Source organism: Muntiacus reevesi, chromosome 6 (assembly GCF_963930625.1).
Source record: "Muntiacus reevesi chromosome 6, mMunRee1.1, whole genome shotgun sequence".
Classification (NCBI taxonomy): domain Eukaryota; kingdom Metazoa; phylum Chordata; class Mammalia; order Artiodactyla; family Cervidae; genus Muntiacus; species Muntiacus reevesi.
The window spans coordinates 84,385,823-84,413,518 of record NC_089254.1 but is presented as its reverse complement, the minus strand read 5'-3'; the positions used below and the strand labels follow the sequence as shown (position 1 = coordinate 84,413,518).

Below are 27,696 nucleotides of genomic sequence, written 5' to 3'. Positions count from 1 at the left end.
CTATACGTCTCAACAACTCTTTTCATAAATTATTTCATACTAATAATTTAAAATGTGAGAAAATGCCTTTAAGGGAATATTTCTCCATATATTTCTTACAGTGACAAAAATCAGAAAAAACTTGGGTACTAGCAATAAAGAATTTTGTGAATTATTTATGTATTATGGAATACTGTACTCTAAAATGACATTGTAGACATAAACTTACTGAGATAGAAATTCACAATATTCTTTTCAGTGATTAATGCACCTTCATTTATATACTAAAAAATGTTTCCTATACCTAGCAAAAATATATTGAGTTGAATATATAGCAATATTTTACTCATTTTACATACAGGAAGTCAGATTTTAATACTTTCTTTTCTGAAGTTGATTTTCCTATCCCAACCTAGAACTATATATTTTTTAAATTTTATTTTGAAAACAAAAGGAGCCAAATCTTACTCCAAATGAGTTCTGGTCACCATGGAATATAACATAATTGTTTCTCCTCTCAACTGAGATATGATACTAATATCAGTCTCCTTATTAGTAACTATAATACATTCACTTTAACTATTCTAGTAGACATGATTCCCCTATATAGTGCTGTTTCTAAAAGAAATTAATTTTAATTATAGGTTATTAAGACTATAATGTTAATAAGAATAAGTTAAAGGCTATGTCTGGAGGTATACTCAAAGACAAAATTTAGAGCCTTAAATGTCTTCATGAACAAAGAAAGAGAAAAAGGCATAGCATATGAGAATAATCTTTCAAGTCAAGAAATTGAAAAAGTAACAAACACCACTGTAGAAAGTACAAGGTAGTATTTTAATGAGGTATTTAATTTTGGGGTAGGTAATTTCTAGCATTGCCCAGAAATTTAAAAGATTTTTTTTAAAACAATACTATTAAAAAAGTTTATCTCCTTGCCATCCTCTCTTGTTTCCATGCTGCTATTAATACAATAATAAAAATAACATTAGCATTTCAAATTGACAAAGAAAGATTGTTAAATGGTGATTGTTATCTATTTGGAAAAAAGATATGTATATAATATGCAAATTCCTAACACATTGAGTTTTGATACAAGATTGCAAAAGTTCCAGAATTTCAAAGCAAAGTCTGACTTACACTCTACTCTCTCAGTCCGTCCTTCAAAAGACTCATGAATTGGTCTGTAAAGCCATTTAAAGTCTCCAAAACATGTACACACAATGAAAGAACAAATTCCAAGTGAAGGTAAGTGTCTGGGACATAATGTTACTACTTCCAATGTCATTGTCCTAGTTCTTTTAGGTAACAGAGCCAGTGACACAAACTGACAATACTTTAACACCTAGCACTGGCACCAGCATTATTTAATACTTCCTCTGTAAGCTGACCCTGGCAGACACTTGTATAGATATGTGGTATTTTCCAAACAACCCCATCAGAAAATAGGCAGAAGACCTAAAATGACATTTCTCCAAAGAAGACATGAAAATGGCCAAAATGCACATGAAAAGATGCTCAATATCACTAATTATTAGAGAAACACAAATCAGAACTACAGTGAGTTATCAAAACTGGTCAAAATGGCCATTATTAAAAAGTCTACAAATAACAAAGGCTGGAGAGCGTAGGTAGAAAGGGAAGCTTCCTACACTGTTGGTGGGAATGTAAATTGGTGCAGCCACTGTGGAGAACAGTGTGAAAGTTCCTTAAACAACTTAAAAATAGAGTTACCATATGATCTAGCAGTCCTGGTCCTGGGCATATATATGGCAAAGGCAAAAACTAATTTGAAAAGATACATCCGGTTTTCATAGCAGCACTATTTACAATACCCAAGACATGGAAGCAGCGTAAATATCTATGAACAGGTGAATGAATAAAGAAGATATACATTTTTATGTGTGTGCATGCACGCACACACACACACACACACACACACACTAGAATATTATTTAGCCAAAAAAAGAATGAAATAGTGCCATTTGTAGCTACATGGATGGACCTAGACATTATGGTACTAAGAGAAAAACAAACATCATATGATATCACTTATGATTGGAATCTTAAAAAATAAAACAACTTATTTACAAAACAGAAATAGACTTATAAACATAGAAAACAAATTTATGGTTACCAAAAGAGAAAGGACAAGGGGAGGAATAAATTAGGCATTTGGAATCAATAGATAAACACTACTATAAATAAGGTAAACAATAAGGACCTGTGTATAGCACAGAGAACTATATTCAATATTTTGTAATAACCTATAATGGAAAAAAATATGAAAAAGGTAACGTGTATGTATGTGCGTGCTCACACATGTGTAACTGATTGCACACATGTGTAACTGATCGCACACATGTGTGACTGAATCACTTTGTTGTACACCTGAAACTAACACATTGTAAATGAGCTCTACATCAACTAAAAAAAAGCAGTAACAGTTAAAGAAAGAAATGTGTTTTCTACTTCAGTTCAGTTCAGTTTTCTACTTGAGTAGCTTGTTTTCTCTTGTACAGCCAGACTTGGGACATGCAGGGCCATTCCCACCTCTATTAGACGTCTTTCGCAATGCCTTTTTAGCATAATAAAGCATCAGTCATCTCTACCAACCTAGCACAGCACAAGCCAGTTCAGGTCTTAAGGATGGGATAGCATCCTGGTCCTGCACTCCTTTCCCATCTCCGTCTCAAGGTAACTTAAATAGCAATCCAGCATGCCTTTCCCTTTCAAGGACCCATGATTGTCATTCATTTGTGTCCATTGCGTCTAATATGAGGTTGCCTGAAAAACTACCCAGCAGTAAAGTAAGAAATGAAAGCAGAGTAGAATGCCAGTTTGCTAAAAAGGAAAAGACATATATATTATAAATACGCACACAAAAAAAGAATAAGATTAAGCAATGTGTTAATCATTTTTCTAAGCTCAGTTTGAATTTTTTTACTTATATTTTATTCATTGCCTCTACATATGTAGTCCTTGTACAATCAGGAAAAAATATAGGTCATATTTAAAGCTTACCAGATATTTGGGGGAATATATTTAATTACTTTTAAGCTCTATCACCAGCGAATAAACCTCTTTTAGCCTCCACAGTTTTATAAAAAGATCATAAAAGTTTTGTTCTGCCTCTTATGCAGGTATGGGATGGCACCAGGACCCCATTCCCATCTTGGAGAGTCTTAATACAAGACGTTGCTCTTGAAGGTGATTTAAGTCGCATCCATCAGCTGCAGAATCTGACAGTAGACATTTTAGTCTATGATAACCATGTTCAAGTGGCTAAATCTCTAAAGGTGATGTTACATTGCAAACTTGTTTGTCTTTTGTATTTTTATTAATTTTAGGGTAAATCACATGGTAGGTGATATTTGAGGTCCAGAAATTAACTCCAAATTTATTTTTTCTTTAATTTCTAATTTGTAAAATGCATGTTTAAAATAAATTATTAGATGATACATTAAATTACAATGACTTGAACAACTTTTTAAAATTTAAGAGCATTTCTGAATATCTTAAAGCTGTGCCCAATTTTGCTATGAAAATAAGAAGGAAAAATTTCATCCTGCAATAAAATTTGCTGAAACTGATGGAGGATGTATGAAATATTTGTAAACTTAAAAAATGCTAAGCTTTTTTAATTGGTTTGATAAAATCCAGTCTTTAACTTTGTACACATTGGTCTAAGAAATTGTTAATCTACCTCTAAAATATATTGTAAATTGTGTGTATCATGCAGTTTATTAGAATTTGCTCAGTTTTTGAGATAAAATTTTCTAAGTAAAAGCATCCTGCTTAATTATGGCACTTCTTGTTTATTAATAACATTTTAAAGAATATTTTTCTTCCTTTTACTATATTTTGTGTTTGCAAGTGTCCTTTCTTGCCAAGAATAGTATCACTAATAATAGCAATCATAATGGTAACATTTATGAAGCACTTCATATGTATTTAGCACTGTCTCGGGCAGTAGGTACTATCATTTCTGTGTTACAAATGAGAAAACTGAGGCACTCAGAGAGGTTAAGCCCAAGATTTCACAGCCACTTGGGTGAAGCCTGTATTTGAATGTACAGTGTCTGCTTCTAGAGCTAATCCTCTTAAGCAGTATAAAGAAATGATTTCCTTTATTGCAAATAAAGCTTCTATCCTACCGTGAGGGAGTTATACAGCCAACTTAATAGGAAGAAAACAGTGAAAGTGAATTGTAATTTTTTTAGATATGAATTTTACTGCCTCATTTCTTTTTTGCAAATAAATGTTCTTGAAGAGGAAATATTTCCACTTCCATATTGTTACAAATAAGCCCACCCAACTCAATAAATTAGGTTCAAATCCAGGTCAAGGAAGGTGATAAGTGCACTTTTTTTTCCCTTGTGAGTGTGTTCATACTTTATGTCAGAAAACTGACGGTTGAAGATATATTTTGATGCTTTTCCCTGATTTTATCTGCATTGATTAGTTTCAAAAATAATATAATGATAAAGCCAATTCTGAAATCTTTTTAAGATACAGGTAGAGTTCTTTTACAAATGAAAAAATTTACATTTAAAATTGGACTTTTACCGTTTAATTCCCTTCCCTGTCCCTGTGCTGCTTCTCTAGGTCTTTCTGTTCCTCTGTCTCTTGTCCTGAACAGTACCTGCCACAGTGCTTCCCATAGTGTAAGGGTGAAGTGAATACTATCTTCTGATGAATGAATCAATCAGTGAGCCTCCTGAAATTTAAAAAAAATTTTTCATCTCCCTTTTCGCTTCTTTATCTCACCACTAGAGGGTGCTCTGAGCACACATAATTAAGAAAATGTAGGCAATTAATTTTTATCTAAAGATATCATGACATATTTATCCGTAATGTAATAGAAAAATGGAAAGAATTTTATCTGTATAAAAGTAATATAACTGTAGGCTTTTACTTAATGTACACTGATAGCATATTTTATTTGTTCTGAGGTAACCTTCATACCAACCATTTCATACTACTTTAAGAAATGCCCAGAGTCGAATGATACTGATAGCCAATGAATTCTTATCAGTGCCTGAAGAAAACTGGTTAAAATTGCATATGTATATTGAAATGCATGGAATGCATGTATTTTTGTTGAGTAGGAACAGGAAAAATGTGGTTTTTATTATATTTAATAAAGAACAGTTAAGGCAGTTATAAAGCACGATATAATTGAATTCTCTGTACAATACATTTTACAACTTAAGTTTTTTTAGTGGTAACGTTTTTAACATTTTTCTGAAAATTTGCTTTTTAAGTAAGATATCACATTCCCTATCTGTTTAATACACATACACAAACATAATGACATTTCAGACATTTTGTCTATAAATGAAAGCAGGGTATTTTCAGTCCCCAGACTTACTCTGACACAATTTAAAAATAATTATAAAATATACCTAGTTAGTATGTTTGGCATTCGGTGACCCAAGAACTATAATTTGATTATTTTCAGACATATACAGGTTATTAAAAATGTTAAATCTAAAGGGAAAGTTTGGAAAGTTTATAAGGAATATTTAAATTATTTGAAAAGGAATAATAATTTCTTAATAGCCAGTTTGTTTTGCTTTTTTTGTTTATGTATCAAAATGGACTTTTATAACAGTGTTTAGAAATATGTTTTATAATTTTGGGGTTATGATTCCCTCACCTGTATTTTTGGAATATTACCACATTAACAACAAGACTATTTATTATGTATTTGTCTATTTTAACAGAGCATCTGGCATATTTTATAGTATATTTAGCAAGCTTAAAAAAATACAATGCTGCCTCCAGAAGGAATTTCTGGAAATAGCAACTTGTCATTTTTATAGCCTATGTATATACAAATTCTCTCTTGATCTTTAAAATATGATTTTGTTTAATTATGAAATGCATTAGTAGAGACAAACGAACATCCATGTGTCTGTCACCCAAACTTAATATTTATAAATGTTTTGCACACTTATTTTAGGTACTTTTAACTTTAAGAAATGAAACTCTACATGTGGAACCTTCTTTGTACTTCTGCTTATCCTAATTTTTTGCTTCCCAATATCCTCTTTTTATTTATCCTGACATGTAGGTGTGTACAACCATGTTTAGTATGCTTTTATTTTATGATTTTTTCTGAAAAATGCATGTAGTTATTTATCATTCTATAAATTGCTTTTCTCCTTTGACATTATATTTCTAAGATTTATGCATGATCATACACGTGTCTCCATTAAAACCAGCCTGTCTTAATTTTTATACCTTTATTTTTAAATGATACTTAATAGGTTAAGCCCTCACTCCTAGTTCAGTCTTCAAAACTAACTTAACTATTCACTTTCAGATCAGTTTTTACAGTTGCAGGAAAGGCACTGGGGATTTTGACAGAAATTGCATTGATTTTAAAGAATAATTAATTAGGAAATTATCATTATATTTTGAAACTTTTCACTTATGGATATGGTATCTTTCACCCAGGTCTGCCCTTAAGTACTTTTTAGATTACATACAAATACTATTCTAATATATTGAGTATATTAAAAAGAATTATAGAGTAATAAATGTTCAAAAAGAATGGGATAGAAGTGCATAAATAGAAATATATTTTATATTTTCTTCTTACTTTACTTTGGAGACCATGAGGAAAATCAATTTCTCATCCTTTTTTTTCTTTTTCCTTTTGTGTTTTTTTCCTTTGAGTTTATTTACCCTGCTCCCCTGCTGTTCTGTCAGTGTTAGAAGTCAGAGAAGAAAAGACTAAATGTTTACCTCTTTATAGAACACATGATTATTTGGGGAAAGTATCCTTGAGAATGAAGAAGTAGCTCAAGGAGTGTAGATTTCCCCCTCCTTTTCTTTCCCCCACCATTTCTCTCCTCTATCAATTCGAGAGAGTGATGATGAGAAATACAATGAACTGAGACAGTAATAAGCAGAGGTGGGAAATTGACTTATAATAAATGTGATATAGGTTATACAGCTTCTTCCTTTAGTAGATGTCAGTTGCTTTAATAATGTTCTGTATGTATCTCTTTTTAAGTCTTCTTAAGAAAGCATCAAATACTATTTATTAAAGGTATTTTTAGGACTCAGTTCAGTCACTCAGTCATGTCTGACTCTCTCTGATCCTGTGGACTGCAGCATGCCAGGCTTCCTTGTCCATAAGCAACTCCCGGGGCTTGATCAAACTCATATCCATAGAATCAGTGATGCCATCCCACCATCTCATCCTCTGTCATCCCTTTCTCCTCGTGCCCTCAATCTTTCCCAGCATCAGGGTCTTCTCCAATGAGTCAGTTCTTCGCATCAGGTGGCCAAAGTACTGTAGCTTCAGCTACAGCATCAGTCCTTCCAATGAATCTTCAGGACTGATCTCCTTTAGGATGGACTGGTTTGATCTCCTAGCAGTCCAAGGGACTCTCAAGAGAGACTTCTCCACACCACAGTTCAAAAGCATAAATTCTTTGGCACTCAGCTTTCTTTATAGTCCAACTCTCACATCCATATATGACTACTGGAAAAACCATAGCTTTGACTAGACGGACCTTTGTTGGCAAAGTAATGTCTCTGCTTTTTAATATGCTGTCTAGATTGATCATAGCTTTTCTTGCAAGGAGCAAGCGTCTTTTAATTTCATGGCTGCAGTCACCATCTGCAGTGATTTTGGAGCCCAAGAAAATAAAGTCTGTCACTGTTTCCATTGTTTTCCCATCTACTTGCCCATGAAGTGATGGGACCAGGTGCCGTAATCTTAGTTTTCTGAATGTTGAGTTTTAAGCCAACTTTTTCACTGTCTTCTTTCACTTTCATCAAGAGGCTTTTAAGTTCTTCTTTGCTTTCTGCCATAAAGGTGCTATCATCTGCATATCTGAGGTTATTGATATTTCTCCCAGCAATCTTCGTTTCATTTGTGCTTCATCTAGTTCAGCATTTCGCATGATGTACTCTGCATAAAAGTTAAATAAGCAGGGTGACAAAATACAGCCTTGACAGACTCCTTTACCTATTTGGAACCAGTCTGTTGTTCCATGTCCAGTTCTAACTGTTGCTTCTTGACCTACGTACAGATTTCTCAAGAGGCAAGTCAGGTAGTCTGGTATTCCTATCTCTTGAAGAATTTTCCACAGTTTATTGTGGTCCACACAGTCAAAGGCTTCAGCATAGTCAATAAAGCAGAAATAGATGTTTTTCTGGAACTCTCTTGCTTTTTCCATGATCCAGCAGTTGTTGGCAATTTAGTCTCTGGTTCCTCTGCCTTTTCTATATCCAGCTTGAACATCTGGAAGTTGACAGTTCACGTACTGTTGAAGCATGGCTTGGAGAATTTTGAGCATTACCTTGCTAGCATGAGGGATGAGTGCAATTGTGCAGTAGTTTGAGCATTCTTTGGCATTGCCTTCCTTTGGGATTTGAATGAAAACTGACCTTTTCCAGTCCTGTGGCCACTGCTGAGTTTTCCAAATTTGCTGGCATATTGAATGCAGCATTTTCACAGCATCATCTTTTAGGATTTGAAATAGCTCAACTAGAATTCCAACACTTCCACTAGTTTTATTCATAGTAATGCTTCCTAAGGCCCACTTGACTTCACAATCCAGGTTGTCTGGCTGTAATCCAGTGATCACACCATCATGGTTATCTGAGTCATGAAGATCCTTTTTGTATAGTTCTTTTGTGTATTCTTGCCACCTTTTCTTAATATCTTCTGCTTCTGTTAGGTCCATACCATTTCTGTCCTTTATTGAGCCCATCTTTGCATGAAATGTTCCCTTGGTATCTCTAATTTTCTTAAAGAGATCTCTAGTCTTTCCCATTCTATTGTTTTCCTCTATTTCTTTGCATTGATCACTGAGGAGGGCATTCTTGCTATTCTTTGGAACCGTGCATTCAGATGGGTATATCTTTCCTGTTCTCCTTTGCCTTTAGTTTCTCTTCTTTTCTCAACTATTTGTAAAGCTTCCTCAGGCAACCATTTTGCCTTTTTGCATTTCTTTTTATTGGGGATGGCCTTGAATACTGCCTCTTGTGCAGTGTCACAAACCTCCATCCATAGTTCTTCAAGCACTCTGTCTATCAGATCTAATCCTTTGAATCTGTTTCTCACTACCACTGTATAATCGTAAGGGATTTGATTCAGGTCATACCTGAATGGTCTAGTGGTTTTTCCTACTTTGTTTAATTAAAGTCTGAATTTGGCAATAAGAAGTTCATGATCTAAGCCACAGTCAGCTCCCGGTCTTGTTTTTGCTGACTATATAGAGCTTCTCCATCTTTGGCTGCAAAGAATGTATCTGATTTCGGTGTTGACCATCTGGTGATGTCCATGTGTGGAGTCTTCTCTTGTGTTGTTGGAAGAGGGTGTTTGCTAAGACCAGTGTATTCTCTTGGCAAAATTCTATTAGCCTTTGCCCTGTTTCATTTTGTACTCCAAGGCCCAATTTCCCTGTTATTCTGGGTATCTCTTGTCTTCCTACTTTTGCTTTCCAGTTCCCTATAATGAAAAGGACATCTTTTTTGGGTGTTAGTTCTGTAAGGTCTTGTAGGTCTTAGTAGAACCGTTCAGCTTCAGCTTCTTCAGCATTACTAGTTGGGGCATGGACTTGGATTACTGTGATATCAAATGGTTTGCCTTGAAAACAAACAGTGGTCATTCTGTTGTTTTTGAGATTGCATCCAAGCACTGCATTTCAGACTCCTTTGTTTACTCTGATGGCTACTCCATTTCTTCTAAGGCATTCTTGCCCACAGTAGTAGATATGATGGTCATCTGAGTTAAATTTTTAGGACTAAGTTTGGCAAAACATCTAAAATTAACAATAGGGCATTTAGTTAAAAAATATATTGTTTAGTTTTACATTTGAACTCATGGAATGTGCTTCACATTATGGTGTCCTGACAGAAATTGTTTTTACAAATGTTTTCTTTCCATCAAACTTGTGGAATGTGTGCTGCATTCATAGTTGTTCAGTTGTTTCAGACTCTTTGAGACCCCATGGACTGTAGCCCACCAGGCTCCTGTGTCCATGGGATTTCCCAGGCAAAAATACTGGAGTGGGTTCCCATTTCCTACTCCAGGAGATCTTCCCAACCCAGGGATTGAACCTGGGTCTCTTGCATCTCTTGAACTGGTATGTGAATTCTTTACCATTGAGCCACCTTGGAAGCCCAAACTTGTGGAATAGAGGAAGTTTATTATTTTGATATAATAATGCATTTGAAAATATTCTAGCCTTCTCATAATGAGAGTGTTTTAGTGGTCATATTTAATTAAATGTTACCTTAAATTGGGCTTCCCAGTGGGCTTAATGGTAAAGAGTTCACCTGGCAATACAGGAGACATGAATTTGATCCCAGGTTAAGAAGATTCTCTGGAGAAGGAAATGGCAACTGACTCCATAATTCTTGCCTAGGGAATCACATGGACAGATGAGCATGGTGGGCTGCTGCCCATGGGGTAGCAAAGAGTCAAACAGCTAGCCATCAGTGATACCTTAAATTAGTTAAAGCAGGTTATTTTCAAAAACCCTAATCAAATAGGGGGCTTGGATTTGACTTAGGTAATAGGTTTCTAAGCTACTGTATTTTACCAGAGCTAAGACTCAGTCATATTTCATGTCTTAATATCCCCAAGATGAAAATGTGCCTTTAGATTTGAAAAAATGCATACATACATATCTATGCATGCATATGTGTGTATAGATACACACATTTTGGTTTCAATATGGTGTCCTTGGGGTTGATATTGAGTATACATCAGTGTAGTATACCAGTTCCCTTTCTGGTGGGTCTACACCCCTGGTTACTGGTCTGTACCCCATATTAGTTGTTAAATATTATATCAGAGATTTTTTTTAGTTTTCTCCATTTTCTAAATAATAAACCATCTGTTTTTAGGTTGGAAGCTTCCTTAGAATTTATAGCCTCCACACCAAACTTCAGTCAGTCAGTTCAGAGACCCTAGCGACGTCTTTGGCCCTAGAATTTCATCTCCATGGAGGCACAAGTTATGGTCGGGGAATCAGAGTCTTGCCTGAAAATAACTCCGATGTGGATCAGCTGAAAAAGTAAGCCTATTATATACCTATCTAGAAATTGTAAATAAGGTATTAATTAAGCTGATTTCTAAGATAATGTAGTTCTGAGGTGAGGAGAGGGAATCTAATGAATCCCTTGTAATTCATTCTCAGAGCCTTCTGTGCCATTATTCACTTTTTTAAAATAGCTGAACCAAATGAAACAAATCAAGTGATTGTCGGTTCAAATAGCTAAACAGTAGCAGAGCTGAATAGTCTTTAGTTTTCCAACATTTATTTATATTCTTTCTTACCTTTACTCTTTGCACTTTATGTTCTACCATTTTCCACCTTCTCTAAGTATGGAAACAAACAGTGGAAACTGGAGCTTAGCTAAAATTTGGAAAACTTGATATATATACCTAGGATGCCAAATGTACTTGGTCCTCTGTGGAAAAAAATCCTGCCTTTTTAAAGTGTGTATATCTAAGAAAATAGATAGCAGAAATATTTCATGGTGTCATATTTTTAAAGCTTTTAGGTGTTCCCAGAAAGTGAATAGTACCTTAAATCCTGCTACACTTGTACTTCCCTTTTCCCTGAAGTATTCCTATTAGTCATTGTGTGTAGAAACTCTTTGATCTATACTCTGGGGAAATAAAAAGTCTTCTGCATATTTTCAAAGAGATATAGAAAATATCCTGTTCAGTAAATTGAAATGACATAACTATTTTCTAAGTTTTAACATATTGACATCAAGATGACCAACATCAATGAAATTAGGTATTTTAATAACCTTATATCAGTTTTCCTACTTTATTTCTTAGATTACAATATATAGCCGTATAGTATTTCATTGCTTGAGTCTAGAGTGAGATTGTTCTGACTTAGAATGACATGCATTATATACCCAGCTTATTTGCAGTATTTCATGATCCCACTATTTCACTTGTATCTTTCTAGACTTGGGTTTTTTAAATTTTAGAGTCTCTCGGAACCCCCTGATAATCTGATGAAAGCTATAGACCTACTGAAGAATGCATACACACACAAACGCGCACAGAATTTTCACTAATTTCACTAAGCTCTTGCTTTCTAAGGGTAAACTGACCATTGTTTGATTGTGCTTTATGCAACTAAAAGTTGTATTCTTTCAATTACAGGATTTTAGAATCTGCACATTTGCCCCCCAACCAGAGTTTTGTTGGTGTATGTCAATCAGAGCAAGAGGACAGCTTTTCAAACATTTCAAGTAAGGATGGTTTTTTAATAAATTACCTAACTGTAGTTGACTTCTAATATTGTGTTAGTTTTGGGTGTACAGCTTTAGATTCTTTTACATTATAGGTTTTTAACAAGATATTGAATGTAGTTCCATGTGCTCTACAGTAAATTCTGGTTGTTTACCAGTTTTTATATATAGTGGTGTATATCTGTTAATTACATACCTCTAAGAACTAAGGGTGATTTTTGATGCTGCCAGTTTAGTTTCTGTTAAGTAAAATTACTACAGCAACATAAATTCTTTTTTTTAATACCTTCCAATCTCCTTTTTTACTTGTTAAATTGATATTCATTATAAAGAGACATGCTAAACCTTTATGTGTCCTAATACAAAGATAAACATTACTCCTCCCTTAATTATGTAGTTGCATTTTCAAATTGGAATGGTAAGGATTACTTGATTTGGGTTATATTAGTATTTATGTATATACATTTATGTGTGTGTATATATATCTATTGGACTTCGTAGGTGACTCAGTGGTAAAGAATCCACCTACCAATACAGTAAATGCAGGAGACATGGGTTTGATTCTCGGGTCAGGAAGATCCCCTGGAGAAGGAAATGGCAACCCACTCCAGTATCATTGCCTGAAAATATCCCATGGACAGAGAAACCTGTTGGGATTGGAATGAAAACTGACCTTTTCCAGTCCTGTGCCCACTGCTGAGTTTTCCAGATTTGCTAGCATATTGAGTGTAGTATTTTAAGAGCATCATCTTTTAGGATTTGAAATATCTCAACTGGAATTCCATCACATCTGCTAGCTTTTTGTGTAGTGATGCTTCCTAAACAAATTCTTAAAGAGATGGGAATTCCAGACCACCTGACCTGCCTCCTGAGAAATCTGTATGCATGTCAAGAAGCAACAGTTAGACTAGACACGGAAAAGCAGAATGGTTCCAAATTGGGAAGGGAGTCCGTCAAGGCTGTATCTTGTCACCCTGCTTATTTAACTTATATGCAGAGTACATCATGCGAAATGCCAGGCTGAATGAAGCACAAGCTAGAATCAAGATTGCTGGGAGAAAATCAATAACCTCGGATATGCAGATGACACCACCCTTATGGCAGAAAGTGAAGAAGAACTTAAGAGCCTTTGATGAAAGTGAAAGAGGACATGAAAAAGCTGGCTTAAAACTCAACATTCAATAAATGAAACATGGTATCCAGTCCCATCACTTCATGTCAAATAGATAGGGAAACAGTGACAGGCTGTATTTTCTTGGGCTCCAAAATCACTGCAGATGGTGACTGCTGTCATGAAATTTAAAGATGCTTGCTCCTTGGAAGAAAAGTTATGACCAACCTCAGTTCAGTTATTCAGTCATGTCCGACTTTTGTGACCACATGGATTTCAGCACACCAGGCTTCTCTGTCCATCACCAACTCCCGGAGCTTGCTCAAATTCATGTCCAGTAGAGTCGGTGATTTCATCCAACCATCTCATCTTCTGTCGTCCCCTTCTTCTTCTGCCTTCAATCTTTCCCAGCATCAGAGTCTTTTCAAATGAGTCAGTTCTTTGCATAAGGTGGCCAAAGTATTGGAGTTTCAGCTTCAGCATCAGTTCCTTGAATATTCAGGGAAGAATATTCATGTCTCATTTCCTTTAGGATGGACTGGAGATCACTCCTTGCAGTCCAAGGGACTTTCAATAGTCTTCTTCAACACCGCAGTTCAAAAGCATCAATTTTTCGTCGCTCAGCTTTCTTTATGGTCCAGCTCTCACAACCATACATAACTACTGGAAAAACCATAGCTTTGACTAGACAAATGTTTGTTGGCAAAGTAATGTCTCTCTTTTTAATATGCTATGTAGATTGGTCATAGCTTTTCTTCCAAGGAGAAAGTGTCTTTTAATTTCATGGCTGTAGTCACCATCTGCAGTGATTTTGGAGCCCAAGAAAATAAAGTCTGTCACTGTTTCCACTGTTTACCCATCTATTTGCCATAAAGTGATGGGACCAGATGCCATGAAGGGAGACCGACCTAGACAGCATATTAAAAAGCAGAGAGATTACTTTGCCGACAGTGGTCCATCTAGTCAAGGCTATGGTTTTACCAGTAGTCATATATAGATGTGAGATATAGACCATAAAGAACCTTGAGCACCGAAGAACTGATGGTTTTGACTGTGGTGTTGGAGAAATTCCCGAGAGTCCCTTGGACAGCAAGGAGATCAAACCAATAGATCCTAAAGGAAATCAGTCCTGAATATTCATTGGAAGGACTGATGTTGAAGCTGAAACTCCAATACTTTGGCCACCTGATGCAAAGAACTGACTCACTGGAAAAGACCCTGATGATGGGAAAAACTGAAGGCAGGAGAAGAAGGGGACAACAGGATGAGGTGATTTGATGGCATCACTGACTCAATGGACATGAGTTTGAGCAAGCTCCAGGAGTTGGTGATGGACAGGGAAGCCTGGTATGCTCCAGTCCATGGGGTCACAAAGAGTCGGACATGACTGAGCAACTGAACTGAACTGAGGAGCCTGATGGGCTATAGCCCATGAGGTGCAAAGAGTCCCACACAACTTTAGCGAGTAAACAACAATAACAACAAAAATATATATAACTTATTAAAAATCTGTATTCATTTCCCAGTCAACTGTTTGCTTGTTAATTTCTAAAAGGGACAAAGGTTATTTTTGCTGCTTTACTTCCAATAGCCCAAGTATTTTTTGATCATACATATCTTAAAGTTCCCAGTTGTATTGAATTAATCAAGTACCTAGTTATAAAATATTAACAGATAATTGGTGGTATATTTATATTATTATCTACCTGAACGGATGGCTATTCAAATATAAATTTTTAAAATTTGCTAAATCTGTAATAATTTTTCCTTTACCGTTTTGTCTCAGTATTTGCTTGTACATTCTGAGCTTTAAAATCTATGTCATGTTTCTATCTCCTATGTTTGTTTTTTTTTTCCTACAACCTAACTTCTTCCCCACTGTGATATGTTTAATGAATATTTATGCTCTTTCTATCTATATCAGTAATAAGAAGCATTAAAATTAACATCTGTGACTTGATAGGCACTAAATAAGTGCTAACAGTCATTATTTAATCCTAACCACACTCCTGTGCGGTTGCTATTCTTCTCTTTTGCAGAAAGGAAACTGAGGCTTTGAGTAATGGAAATCATATAGTTTGCCCAACCTCCCTTACTGTTAACTGATGGCAAAGTCAGTGCCATTCAAATGCTGGCGATTTGGTTGTTTTGTCCATATTTATTTCTTCCTTTTATGTGCTTTAAAATTCATATTTCCTAGCATCTTGATGACAGCATTTTAGCCTAATCTGTGACTACTTGAACTACCCATTATGAGGCCAATTTACTTCAATTGACAATAATTTAGAGCCAATGTGATTTATAATTATACTTTTTGAAATCTCTTTTCTCCTAAAATGTTTTTCTGATTATTTTCAAATTACAGAAGTAGTATATATGACAGTATCAAGTTACGTAGCTTTCCCATGCCTTTATTCCCACTTGCTAAGGGAAAGGTAACAGTTGACTATGAATTCTTCAAACCATTCATGTTTATAAAAATATACATACTTCTATATGAACATATATATCTTCTTCCTCTGTTTAAAATTTTCACAAAAGTGAGACCTTAGTATGCTGGTTGTTTTCTTTAATCATAGATTATAGACCTCTTTCTGGGCTAATTCATATAACTCAAACTCATTCTTTTAATAGCTGCATTATATTTTACATTAATCTAATATAATGAATTCAGCCATTTTCTATTTGATAGACGGTTGTTTTCAGTTTCTTACTCTTACAAATAATGCTTTAATAAACATCCTTGAACAGTTGTACATTCAAGCTTATTTTTTCTCTAAAATTCGTAAAGGTGGGGTTGAAGGATCAAAGAGTAAACACATGTTATTTTCATAGATGACACCAGATTATATGCCAAAATGTCATTGAATTCAAATGCAAATAGCAGTGTGGGAGCATGTCCCTTCCTCAAACTGTCAGTGGTATTGCTTTAACAATATGTGTACTTTTTTCAGTTTGGCAGGTGTTAGGTATATTTAGTTTCCCTGAGTACTTGTAAATTTAAAAAATCTTATATTTATTGACCCTTCTTACTTCTTTGAATTGTTTGCTCTTACTCTTTACCTGATTTTCTGTTGGGCTCTTTAGCTTTATTCTTATCAGTCTGTGGGAGATGGTTTTAATACAATTTTGCACATCTTTTCTCTTATTTTCTTATTATTTGTTTACTAATCAGACTTTGACTTGTTTCACTTCATGCAGAATAGCAGGTATTAAGTAATCAGATTCTTTGAAATTATAGTTTTCCAGCTTAATGTGTCCATGCAGGTTCTCTTACCATGGGTCCTTGTGCCATTTAATAGTGATGTTGAAGAAGAACAAGTAATCCATATATTTGTATATGATGTTTCATATAATAAATTATAAAAATATAACATACTATTATATGTAATAGAATGTGGTAAGCTAATATAAGTGCAGAATGTGAATACTTTAAGTCTTCAATTCTTCATTTTAGAAAGCATCATTAAAATGTCTTGCTGTGGTCACTATTTTTGCTGTTTTAAGTAAAATTATATTATATGGCATTCATCAAGTCATCCTATTAAATTTAGTAAATTTATTATTTTCTCTACTTATCCCTTATTTCCATCACAGTGTACTTTTTCAACATAAGCAAAACTTGCAAACATAAAGAAAAGTTGAAACAGTTGTTCAGTCAGCATTCGTATTCCCACCATCAGTTTCTCCAGTTAACCTTTTACTCTCTTTGCTGTATCTTTTATCTCTTTTTTAATCCATCAGTTCGTTTTAGTTTTTGGTGCATTTCAAAGTAATTTGCAGACATAAGTACACCTCCCAAACACTTCAGTGAATGAACATCATTATCTACAATTCGATATTTGTTTAGGATTCTAAACAAAAAATTTAGAATGTTTAGATTTTAAATTCCTTGCCATTTTCACTTAAGTGATGGAATCCACTTGTCTCTTTCTATAATAAAGTCTATGCAATTTTGATTAAGATTTCATTGAAACTACAGATAAATTGGGAAGAGTATCAGTTATTTACAATATTGAACTTTCAATTCCATGAACAAATGACATGAATCCATAAACAAATTTCTCCATTGACTTAAATTTTCTTGTTTCTCTCAGTAATGTTTTATAGTTTTCATTGCCACATTGAGCTTTTAATGGATTTTCAAATATATTTCTATCCTTTTTCCTTATAGGCTCTGGATCAGTATCACTATATGAAGTCGAGAGATGTCAGCAACTCTCAGCTACAAGTAAGACCATTTTCATCTTTGAAATTGAGACACAATAATGAGCATAATGAAGTCTGTCTTTAAATTTAATAAGGAACTCATCATTGGGCTTCCCTTGTGGCTTAGATGGTAAAGAATCTGTCTGCAATGCAGGAGACCTGGGTTTGATCCCTGGGTTGGGAAGATCCCCTGGAGAAGGGAACAGCTACCCACTCCAGTATTCTGGCCTGGAGAATTCCATGGACTGTATAGTCCACGGGGTCACAAAGAGACACGACTGAGTGACTTTCACTTATTACTATCTAATGTTGAGAGCACATAACCATGAGAACAAAAACATACCCATATTTATCTTTTATTCCTCTACTTCATGCTAACTGGCATAAAATGGAACCCAGAAAGATATATGCTTTTAAATTTAGTGTGTATTTTTATATCATTTATCTATAAAATTTGTAAGCCATATTTATAAAAATAAGCCCCATTGCATAGCAGAGAGTGTAAAATATCTTACATAGTATTAGCTTTAATCAATCCACACTATGTATTTAATGGTATACCCATAAAGGAGCTTCTTAAAATATTCCCCCAAATTTTAATTTTAGCAATGATAATCAATTCATCAGATACCCATCTTCTGTTACTTCAGTTCAGTTCAGTTCAGTTTAGTCGCTCAGTCGTGTCCGACTCTTTGCGACCCCATGAATCACAGCACGCCAGGCCTCCCTGTCCATCGCCAACTCCCGGAGTTTACTCAAACTCATGCCTATCGAGTCGGTGATGCCACCTAGCCATCTCATCCTCTGTTGTCCCCTTCTCCTGCTGCCCCCAATCCCTCCCAGCATCAGGATCTTTTCCAGTGAGTCAACTCTTCACATGAAGTGGCCAAAGTATTGGAGTTTTAGCTTCAGCATCAGTCCTTCCAATGAACACCCAGGACTAATCTCCTTTGGGATGGGCTGGTTGGATCTCCTTGCAGTCCAAGGGACTCTCAAGAGTCTTCTCCAACACCAGTTTCAAAAGCATCAATTTTTCAGCGCTCAGCTTTCTTCACAGTCCAACTCTCACATCCATACATGACCACTGGAAATCCATAGCCTTGACTAGACGGACCTTTGTTGACAAAGTAATGTCTCTGCTTTTTAATAGGCTATCTAGGTTGGTCATAACTTTCCTTCCAAGGAGTAAGTGTCTTTTAATTTCATGGCTGCAGTCACCATCTGCAGTGATTTTGCAGCCCAAAAAAATCAAGTCTGACACTGTTTTCACTATTTCCCCATGTATTTACCATGAAGTGATGGGACTAGATGCCATGATCTTAGTTTTCTGAATGTTGAGCTTTAAGCCAGCTTTTTCACTCTCCTCTTTCACTTTCATCAAGAATCTCTTTAGTTCCTCTTCACTTTCTGCCATAAGGGTGGTGTCGTCTGCATATCTGAGGTTATTGATATTTCTCCCGGCCATCTTGATTCCAGCTTGTGCTTCATCCAGCCCAGCATTTCTCATGATGTACTCTGCATATAAGTTAAATAAGCAGGGTGACGATATACAGCCTTGAAGTACTCCTTCCCCTATTTGGAACCAGTCTGTTGTTCCATGTCCAGCTCTAACTGTTGCTTCCTGACCTGCATACAGGTTTCTCAAGGGGCAAGTCAAGTGGTCTGATATTCCTATCTCTTTCAGAATTTTCCACCGTTTATTGTGATCCACACAGTCAAAGGCTTTGTCACAACCAATAAAGCAGAAATAGATGCTTTTCTGGAACTCTCTTGCTTTTTCGATGATCCAGCGGATGTTGGCAATTTGATCTCTGGTTCCTCTGCCTTTTCTAAAACCAGCTTGAACATCTGGAAGTGTATGGTTCATGTATGGCTGAAGCCTGGCTTGGAGAATTTTGAGCGTTACTTTACTAGCGTGTGAGATGAGTGCAGTTGTGTGGTAGTCTGTTACTTCAGCTAAGGTGAAATAGAACAATTAAGAAAATATTTCTCCACACAATGTATTAAATAAAATTCTGTAATATGCTATTATAAAAACATGAGTTTTTCATAACTGGAGAAAGGATGTATAACTATGAAATGGCAGAGGGCTAGAAGAAAGAAGCTTATGATATTGTATTAGAATTGGAGGTGTTAGTATGCACTCATGGTGTTAGAGACAGATAAAGAAATGGATACATATGTGTGTTTGTATATATGTATTCACTCATGTATATATTCATACACATGCAGGCTCATATGTATAAGTATAGGTGTAAACATACATGCATATGTGCCCCAGCTCTAATGGAAACAATGACACCCAGTAGCAATAAACACACCTAGTATTCAGATCTTAAGTTATAAATAATATCCCCAATCAGGGCTTCTTGGAGAAATAGCATATTCCAGAATTGGGAAGCAGAATTGTAAAATGATTCTGGAACATCTTATTGTGCCATAAAGTAGAGAAGTCCACCAGGTTAATGGTGGCAGGTGTCAAATCTGGTGCAATTTAAGTGTCAAAATTAAAATTACTAGTGATGGGATAGTACTACTTGAGTAAAGTAGGAATCTATTAGTCCATATGGAGAGTAAATAAAGAAGAAAACAAATAAATGAGGTTGAGTAGAAAACTGTTATTTTAAGTAGAATGGCAGCTGATAAATATAAAAGAAATAATCAAATTAGGACACAAAGTCACCATTTTTAATCATGATAGTGATAATTTATTAAGAAAATTGCCAGTTGCCTGTCACTGGTGGATCCTAAGCTAGCAGGATTCTAAACATTTCATGAAATTGGGATATTTATATTTTATCAAATGCTTTCTTATTAATTATGGAGGGGGAAATAATAAGGTTATAGTGGAGAAACCTACTGAACACCACCTTCATGAGCTGAACAAAGTTCACATCCCCAGGAATGAAAACACTGATACATGTGCCTCTTCATATGCTCTGAGAGGGCCACAGTATCACTTATATGGTAGTATTCCTACCAAAAATGCATAACTGATATCTGATCATGATAAAAACCAGACACACCCAAATAAACAGCCTCAAATTCTCAATATATCAATGTCTTGAAAGACAAAGAAAAGCTTAGGAACTATTCTACACTGAAGGACTCCAGAGACAGAAGAAATAAATACAATGCGTTGTTCAGGATTAGATCCTGGACCTGAAAATAAAATGCTAAATAGGAGTGTTATGGGGCTAGTTGGAGAAATTTGAACGTCTGTTGATTCAGTAATAATCGTTGGTAAGTGTTTTGATGTTGAAAATTGCATTATAATATGTTAATGAAATTCCTTGTTCTTGTAAAATATACACTGAAGTAGTTAGGGATAAAGGGGTATAATGTTTGGAAATTACTATCAAATGATTCATATATATATATATAAATATGTGAAATATGCATATATGAGTCATGTATCTGTAAGATTTATATATATATATATATATATGCATATATATATATATGGAGAGACTGAGAAAATGACAGAATTGATGTGGCAAAATGTTACCAAGGTTGACAGTTAATACAACTTAATTAGATTTGATTGTATATTTTTTTCATGGATATTCTTGTCATGAATACATTAATATCCTTATAGATTTATCTAACTTAATCCAAAAATTCTTTGTAGTACTTACAGATCATCAATATTTGGAGAAAACCCCACTGTGTGCTATTTTGAAGCAAAACGCTCCTCAACAATATCGTATCCGAGCAAAACTGAGATCATATAAGCCCAAAAGACTCTTTCAGTCTGTCAAACTTTATTGTCCTAAGTGTCACTTACTGTAAGTATTTTCTGTAATAAAACCAAAGTTTTCATTTCATAAAATTTGTGTATATATATTTTCTTATGTATAAGTTTAAGTCCTGGAAGTGAATCAGTTATGGTTTAAATCTATTGTATTTTGAAAGAATTGTAATCTTTTTAAGAGAAAACACTAATTCCTTAACGATAAATCCTTTTGCTATTTCTTCATAATAGTAAAAAAAAAAAAAGTGCTATTTTTAGATCTGAAATTCAATTTAGTAGCTCTGATACATGCAAACAAGTAACAGACTATGAAAATATTTGAACAGACTTTCTCATTTGTAACAAAAAGTCTTGAAAGTAAACCATTATTAAGTAAAATTCTTAAATCGATAAGATTTCTGGTTAGTTGAAATTCTTAATTGTTAGAGAAAACCCTGTTGGAAATATCCCTGTCCTGCTTAATAACTCCAATACATGAGCATAATCTAAACTTTTGTTAGTAATTGAGGATTTCTCAGTTTCTGAAAATCTTTATTCTAAGCATCAATTTTTATATAAATGAGTAAATAAATATATAGGACATTAGAATATATATGTACTTATTATTGGCTCAAGACATACTCTGAAAATTATTTTTAATCCCCCTTTCTCTATTTATGCAACCTGACTCTCTTCCCTCTATGTATGTAACAAATACATGTATGTGCATTGTCATTTGGGCATGTTGTTTGTGGGTGTGCTCTATACACTAATATATATATGGTTTCCCCTCTGAAATGTAAGTATAGTACTGTTTGTGGAGATTTTTAATCATCAGATCTCCTTCTGCAAAACAAGGGATTGTTTTCTATCTATTTGGGCTTGAAATAATAGAGTACAAGTACAGATTTTAGATCTTTAAGTATTATCAAATTATAGTTGGTAAAATTCTGTAAAATTATATAACTTTACCAAACAAAGCCACCCTGTATGATCCTTTTTTAAACAAATGAGGAAAACATTTCAGAAAGGTTAAGAGGTTTGGGGCTTTCCTGGTAGTCCAGTGGTTAAGAATCCGCCTTGTAATGCAAGGGACACTGGTTCAATCCCTGGCCCGGGAGGTAGCCGCATGCCTGAGGGCAGCTAGGCCTGTGTACCACAGCTACTGAGCCTGTACTCTGGAGCCACAAGCCCCGACTGCTGAGCCCATGTACAACTCCTGAAGCCTGTGCACCTTGGAGCCCGTGTTCCTCAGCAAGAGAAGCCCCCTCAGTGAGAAGCCCATAGTGAAGTGAAAGTTGCTCACTTGTGTCCAATTCTTTGTGACCCCTGGAATTCTGCAGGCCAGAATACTGGAGTGGGTAGCCCTTCCCTTCTCCAGGGGATCCCCGACTCAGGGACCAAACCCAGGTCTCCTGCAGTGCAGGCGGATTCTTTACCAGGGGAGCCACGAGGGAATCTCCTAAGAAGGCCGTGCACTCCAACAAAGAGTAGCCCCCACTCGTCACAACTAGAGAAAGCCCATGTGCAGCAACAAAGACCAATCATAGCTGTAAAATTAGATAAATATTAAAAACAACACCAAAAAGCAGAACATTTAGAAAGGTTAAGAGATTTTACCTAAAGTTACACACTTGATTGGTGACAGAACCAGGAAAGGAGACCTTTTGATTCCAGATTATGCAGTTTCTACTGTATCATATTTTGCCATATGATATTAAAAAATTATATTCTAGATTAAAAGGAATCCAATATTGGTCTATAAAATAGGTACCCTATGAAAGTGAAATTACTTAAATGGTAATGAATATTTAGCTGGAGTGAAGATGGGGTTCGTACTGGGAGGTTTAGCATTCCTTACAGAGGAGAACAGTTTGGTAAAGAAATAATTATACATAATCTTGGTATCACAGAGCCAGGCAAGGAAATTGGTGGTTGTTAATGTAATTATGATATGGATCTAATTAGCCATGAAATGTCATCAAATATCTTTCTATTGAATGAGTCCTTTAATCTGCAGAGTGAATTATCTCAATATTTTAAAATAAGTAGGTGGTTCATAAGCATATAAACATTCTTTTAATTGGATAATTTGTTAAATTTGACTTTCTAAGCTTATACCAGTTGTTTTTGTGTTATTCCATTGTTGATGATTTTAGGCAAGAAGTGCCACATGAGATTGCTTTGGATAAGATTTTCCAAGAGGGTGCAAGCACAACCCCAGATACAAAGCTACAAAATACATCCTTATATAATTCGAAGGTCTGGACCACTAAAGATCAAGGAGAACGAAAAGTAGCCATTCATTTTGTGAAAAATAATGGTATTCTTCCACTTTCAAATGACTGTCTAATTTTGATAGAAGGTATGATGTTTTTACTGTTTTATTAACATATAGCTTTTTCTTCTGCCTTTCTCTGATTAATTATTGTTGAATTTATTTTAGGGGCAACCTTGGACATATAAAGTGAAAATATTATTGCTTTAAATTTCAAATAATATAATATATGTAACAATTAGATTCAAATAGATACATACACATATACATATCTAAGCTTAACTGAATGGCATTTTGAAATTATACATTAAACTCAAGTGTTTGCATTTGTTCATCTTGTTGGAGTCCTGCATGCAATCTTAATGAGATCCAGTGTGGTTTTTGAGCTAAATAATAATCAAGAAGCTATTTATTATATATAGTTGCTGTTGACTTGGCCTCTGGATGTCACTCTTGTTTCATAAAAAATACAATGAAAGTCATCTATTGATAGCTAAAGCAAGGAAGGAATCCTTAACTCAAGTAAAGATAACTTGACATACAGTATTTTAAAAGAATGAAGCTTTAAGTCAGATTTATTTTTGCATTTCTTTTATACTTTTGTCTTATTTTTATCTAATGATTATTTATATAGCAATCCATAATAAAAGAAGACCACTTCTAATTTGAAATAGAGAAAACTTTAGTTTCATTTTGTAAATGAACTGATCTTTATTACAGTAGATTATGATCACTTTTATTACTGACATTTTTCTGTTTATAAAAGTAATTCATAATCTTTAAAAAAATAATTATGTATATATGTGAATACATATGTGTATAAACATTGGTGGTGTTTTCATGAACATTTCTTGTTTTAATACATTATAGCATACAGGAGACTATTCTAACTAATTTCTATATCTTAACTGATTTAATAATCACAATAATCCTGTGAAGTTGGTACTATTATTATAAGCTATTTTATAAATGAGAAAACAACCACAGAGAGATAAATGTCTTTCCCAGTATAATGACTAGTGAAACTGAGTTGCTTCCTGTTTTTTGACATAGTAACTCTGTGATAAACTTTATCTCCCCCTGGATGAAGTGTAATTGTGGGAGCACAAAGAATTAAGTAAATGTTACCCAGTTTCTCTCTAGGAACGTTATCGTAGTGTGCATATGCTTTAGTAGCATATGAAATTATCTGTTCCCCTACCCTCATCATTATGATAATACTAGAGCTTTAAAAGACTTGGCCACTTTTATGAGTGAAATGTGACAACTTACTCCATTAACAGTATTTTTACCTGTACCAGGAGATAGACATAAAAACAGAAAGACACACACACACAAATGGAGTAAGACTATTTATATCCCCTAAAAATAAAATAAAGACATGATCCTATCAGACTATATTAGAACTGTCCTTGTAGAGCCAACTACGAGGATGTCAAATACGCCTTCGGGTTCTTCTGTGCTTTGCTGCCTCCCACAGAATTCTGTGCTTAGCCAAGTTGGCCTTGAGGGTCCAAAGAAAGCTTAACAAAGAAGTCCCTGTAGTTCCTGCTTCTGTCTTTAATTACCAGTTATCCCTCCAACTTTCAGTCTCATCTCCTACCTCAATTCCCATCCCACCCTCTAGGCGTACTGAACTGGTCATACATCCTAAACCTAGTGTATTTCTCTGTACCTCTTTGCCATTCCATTGCCACTTTCCTGGGAAATTCTGCTCTAAAACTTCTTCAGAAGTAAATGCAGCAATTCTCCTTATTCCGCAATTCACATATAATATTTAATGAGCACCTACATGCATCAGGCATTTTTCTGATTCACCAGGCAGATTTGAGTGGTTCTTATTACATACCATATGAACTTCTAGTAGGGTATTTTTCTTATATTTGTGCTTTAGCTGTCTGTTTATAGATTTGTTGTCTTTATTAGAATGTAAAAATTCCCTGAGGTCAGAATGCAGGTAATTTTAATCTATGTAACTTCAACACCTAGAGTAGTAAACCTGATGTGTAACTAGCTTTATTTGCAACCCTATGAACTGTAGCCAGCCAGGCTATTTTTATTTTATCATATTTCTGAGTATTATAACTCCAAGCCTAGGCTAGGATCTTAACTGTAGTTAGATCCCACTATTACAGAGCTGAGAAAAGAGGTATGGGAGCTGGGCAAGTTAAAAATGCCACAAAGCTTGCTGTTCTCACCAAGATTTATCCACTTTTTTTGAATGAACACTTCTTGAACTGTTGCAAACTTTTGGCTAATTTCTGTACTTAGTCACTCAGTCCTGTCTGACTCTTTGTGACCCCATGGACTGTAGCCTGCCAGGCTCCTCTGTGGTTGGAATTCTCCAGGCAAGAATACTGGAGTGGATTGCCATGCACTCCTCCCAGAGATCTTCCTAACCCAGGGATTGAACCCAGGCCTCCCACATTGCAGGCAGTTTCTTTACCGTAAATAGAGTTCTGAAAAAGTTGAATTTGATAATTTTTGCCAAAGTTATTTTTGCTATTATAGAGATGTGTATTTTTGAATGTTTTTACTCCACTATGCTATGCCAGAAATACTTCCCCCTCACAATTGAATTTCAACATTACAAATTTTACACAAACTTTAGGAAATACACAGAACTATTTTTATAAATCCTGTTCTGTTTCCCTGGAGAGGAAAAATTATCAGTCTAAGTAAAAGTGTACCAGAAAAGGTACTGGTAGGTTTGAGTAATCAGAGATAAGGCTGCCTTCTAATAATGGTATGCCATTGAACATTGTATTTCTTCTCAGCCAACTTGATGATTTTAGTGCCCTTCCTGTCATAACATTTGGGTGTGATGATTTTTCATAGGAAAAATGTACAAACACTATACAGGAGTTTTCGATTACTTGAACTGTTCACATCTATATTTAAATTAAATGTTAAACTGAAAAGAACTGTGAACCGTGAACTTCCATATGTTCAAGCTGGTTTTAGAAAAGGCAGAGGAACCAGATCAAATTGCTAACATCCACTGGATCATCAGAAAAACAAGAGAATTCCAGAAAAGCATCTATTTCTGCTTTATTGACTGTGTCAAAGCCATTGACTGTGAGGATTACAATAAACTGTGGAAAATTCTGAAAGAGATGGGAATACCAGACCACCTGACCTGCCTCCTAAAGGAGATCAGTCCTGGGTATTCATTGGAAGGACTGATGTTGAAGCTGAAACTCCAATACTTTGGCTACCTGATGCGAAGAGCTGACTCATTTGAAAAGACCCTGATGCTGGGAAAGATTGAGGGCAGGAGGAGAAGGGGATGACAGAGGATGAGATGGTTGGTTGGCATCACCGACTCAATGGACATGGGTTTGGGTGGACTCCGGCAGTTGGTGATGGATAAGAAGGCCTGATGTGCTGTGGTTCATGGGGTTGAAAAGAGTCGGACACAACCAAGCGACTGAACTGAACTGATCTGTCTCTTGAGAAATCTGTATGCAGGTCAAGAAGCAACAGTTAGAACTGGACATGGAACAACAGACTGGTTCCAAATAGGGAAAGGAGTCCGTCAAGGCTGTATCTTGTCACCCTGCTTATTTAACTTATATGCAGAGTACATCATGAGAAACACTGGGCTGGAGGAAGCACAGGCTGGAATCAAGATTGCTGGGAGAATTATCAATAACCTCAGATATGCAGATGGCACCACCTTTATGGCAGAAAACAAAGAAGAACTAAAGAGCGTCTTGATGAAAGTGAAAGAGGAGAGTGAAAAAGTTGGCTTAAAGCTCAACATTCAGAAAACTAAGATCATGGTATCCGGTCCCATCACTTCATGAGCAAATAGATGGGGAGACAGTGGAAACTGTCAGACTTTATTTTTGGGGGCTCCAAAATCACTGCAAATGGTCATTGCAGTCATGAAATGAAAAGATGCTTACTCCTTGGAAGGAGAGACCAACCTAAACAGCATATTAAAAAGCAGAGACATTACTTCACCAACAAAGGTCCATCTAGTGAAGGCTATGGTTTTTCCAGTGGTCATGTATGGATGTGAGAGTTGAACTATAAAGAAAGCTGAGTGCCGCAGAATTGATGCTTTTGAACTGTGGTATTGGAGAAGACTCTTGAGAGTCCCTTGGACTGCAAGGAAATCCATCCAGT

The 27,696-nt window shown here is 35.3% G+C and overlaps 1 protein-coding gene and 1 long non-coding RNA gene across 14 annotated transcripts in view; both read left to right on the top strand.

Annotated features, from left to right (window-relative positions):
* LOC136171112 (uncharacterized) overlaps positions 1-27,696 on the top strand; it is a 1,397,893-nt gene that overhangs the window by 68,367 nt on the left and 1,301,830 nt on the right. The gene's annotated exons all lie outside the window — the stretch shown is intronic.
* POT1 (protection of telomeres 1) overlaps positions 1-27,696 on the top strand; it is a 93,866-nt gene that overhangs the window by 53,916 nt on the left and 12,254 nt on the right. For all 12 annotated transcript variants that reach the window (XM_065938857.1, XM_065938861.1, XM_065938856.1 and 9 more), the window contains 6 exons: positions 3,123-3,278; positions 10,861-11,030; positions 12,143-12,231; positions 17,517-17,573; positions 21,183-21,339; positions 23,444-23,649. In XM_065938857.1, the coding sequence (XP_065794929.1) occupies positions 3,123-3,278; positions 10,861-11,030; positions 12,143-12,231; positions 17,517-17,573; positions 21,183-21,339; positions 23,444-23,649 (835 nt within the window). The remainder of the gene's footprint in view (positions 1-3,122; positions 3,279-10,860; positions 11,031-12,142; positions 12,232-17,516; positions 17,574-21,182; positions 21,340-23,443; positions 23,650-27,696) is intronic.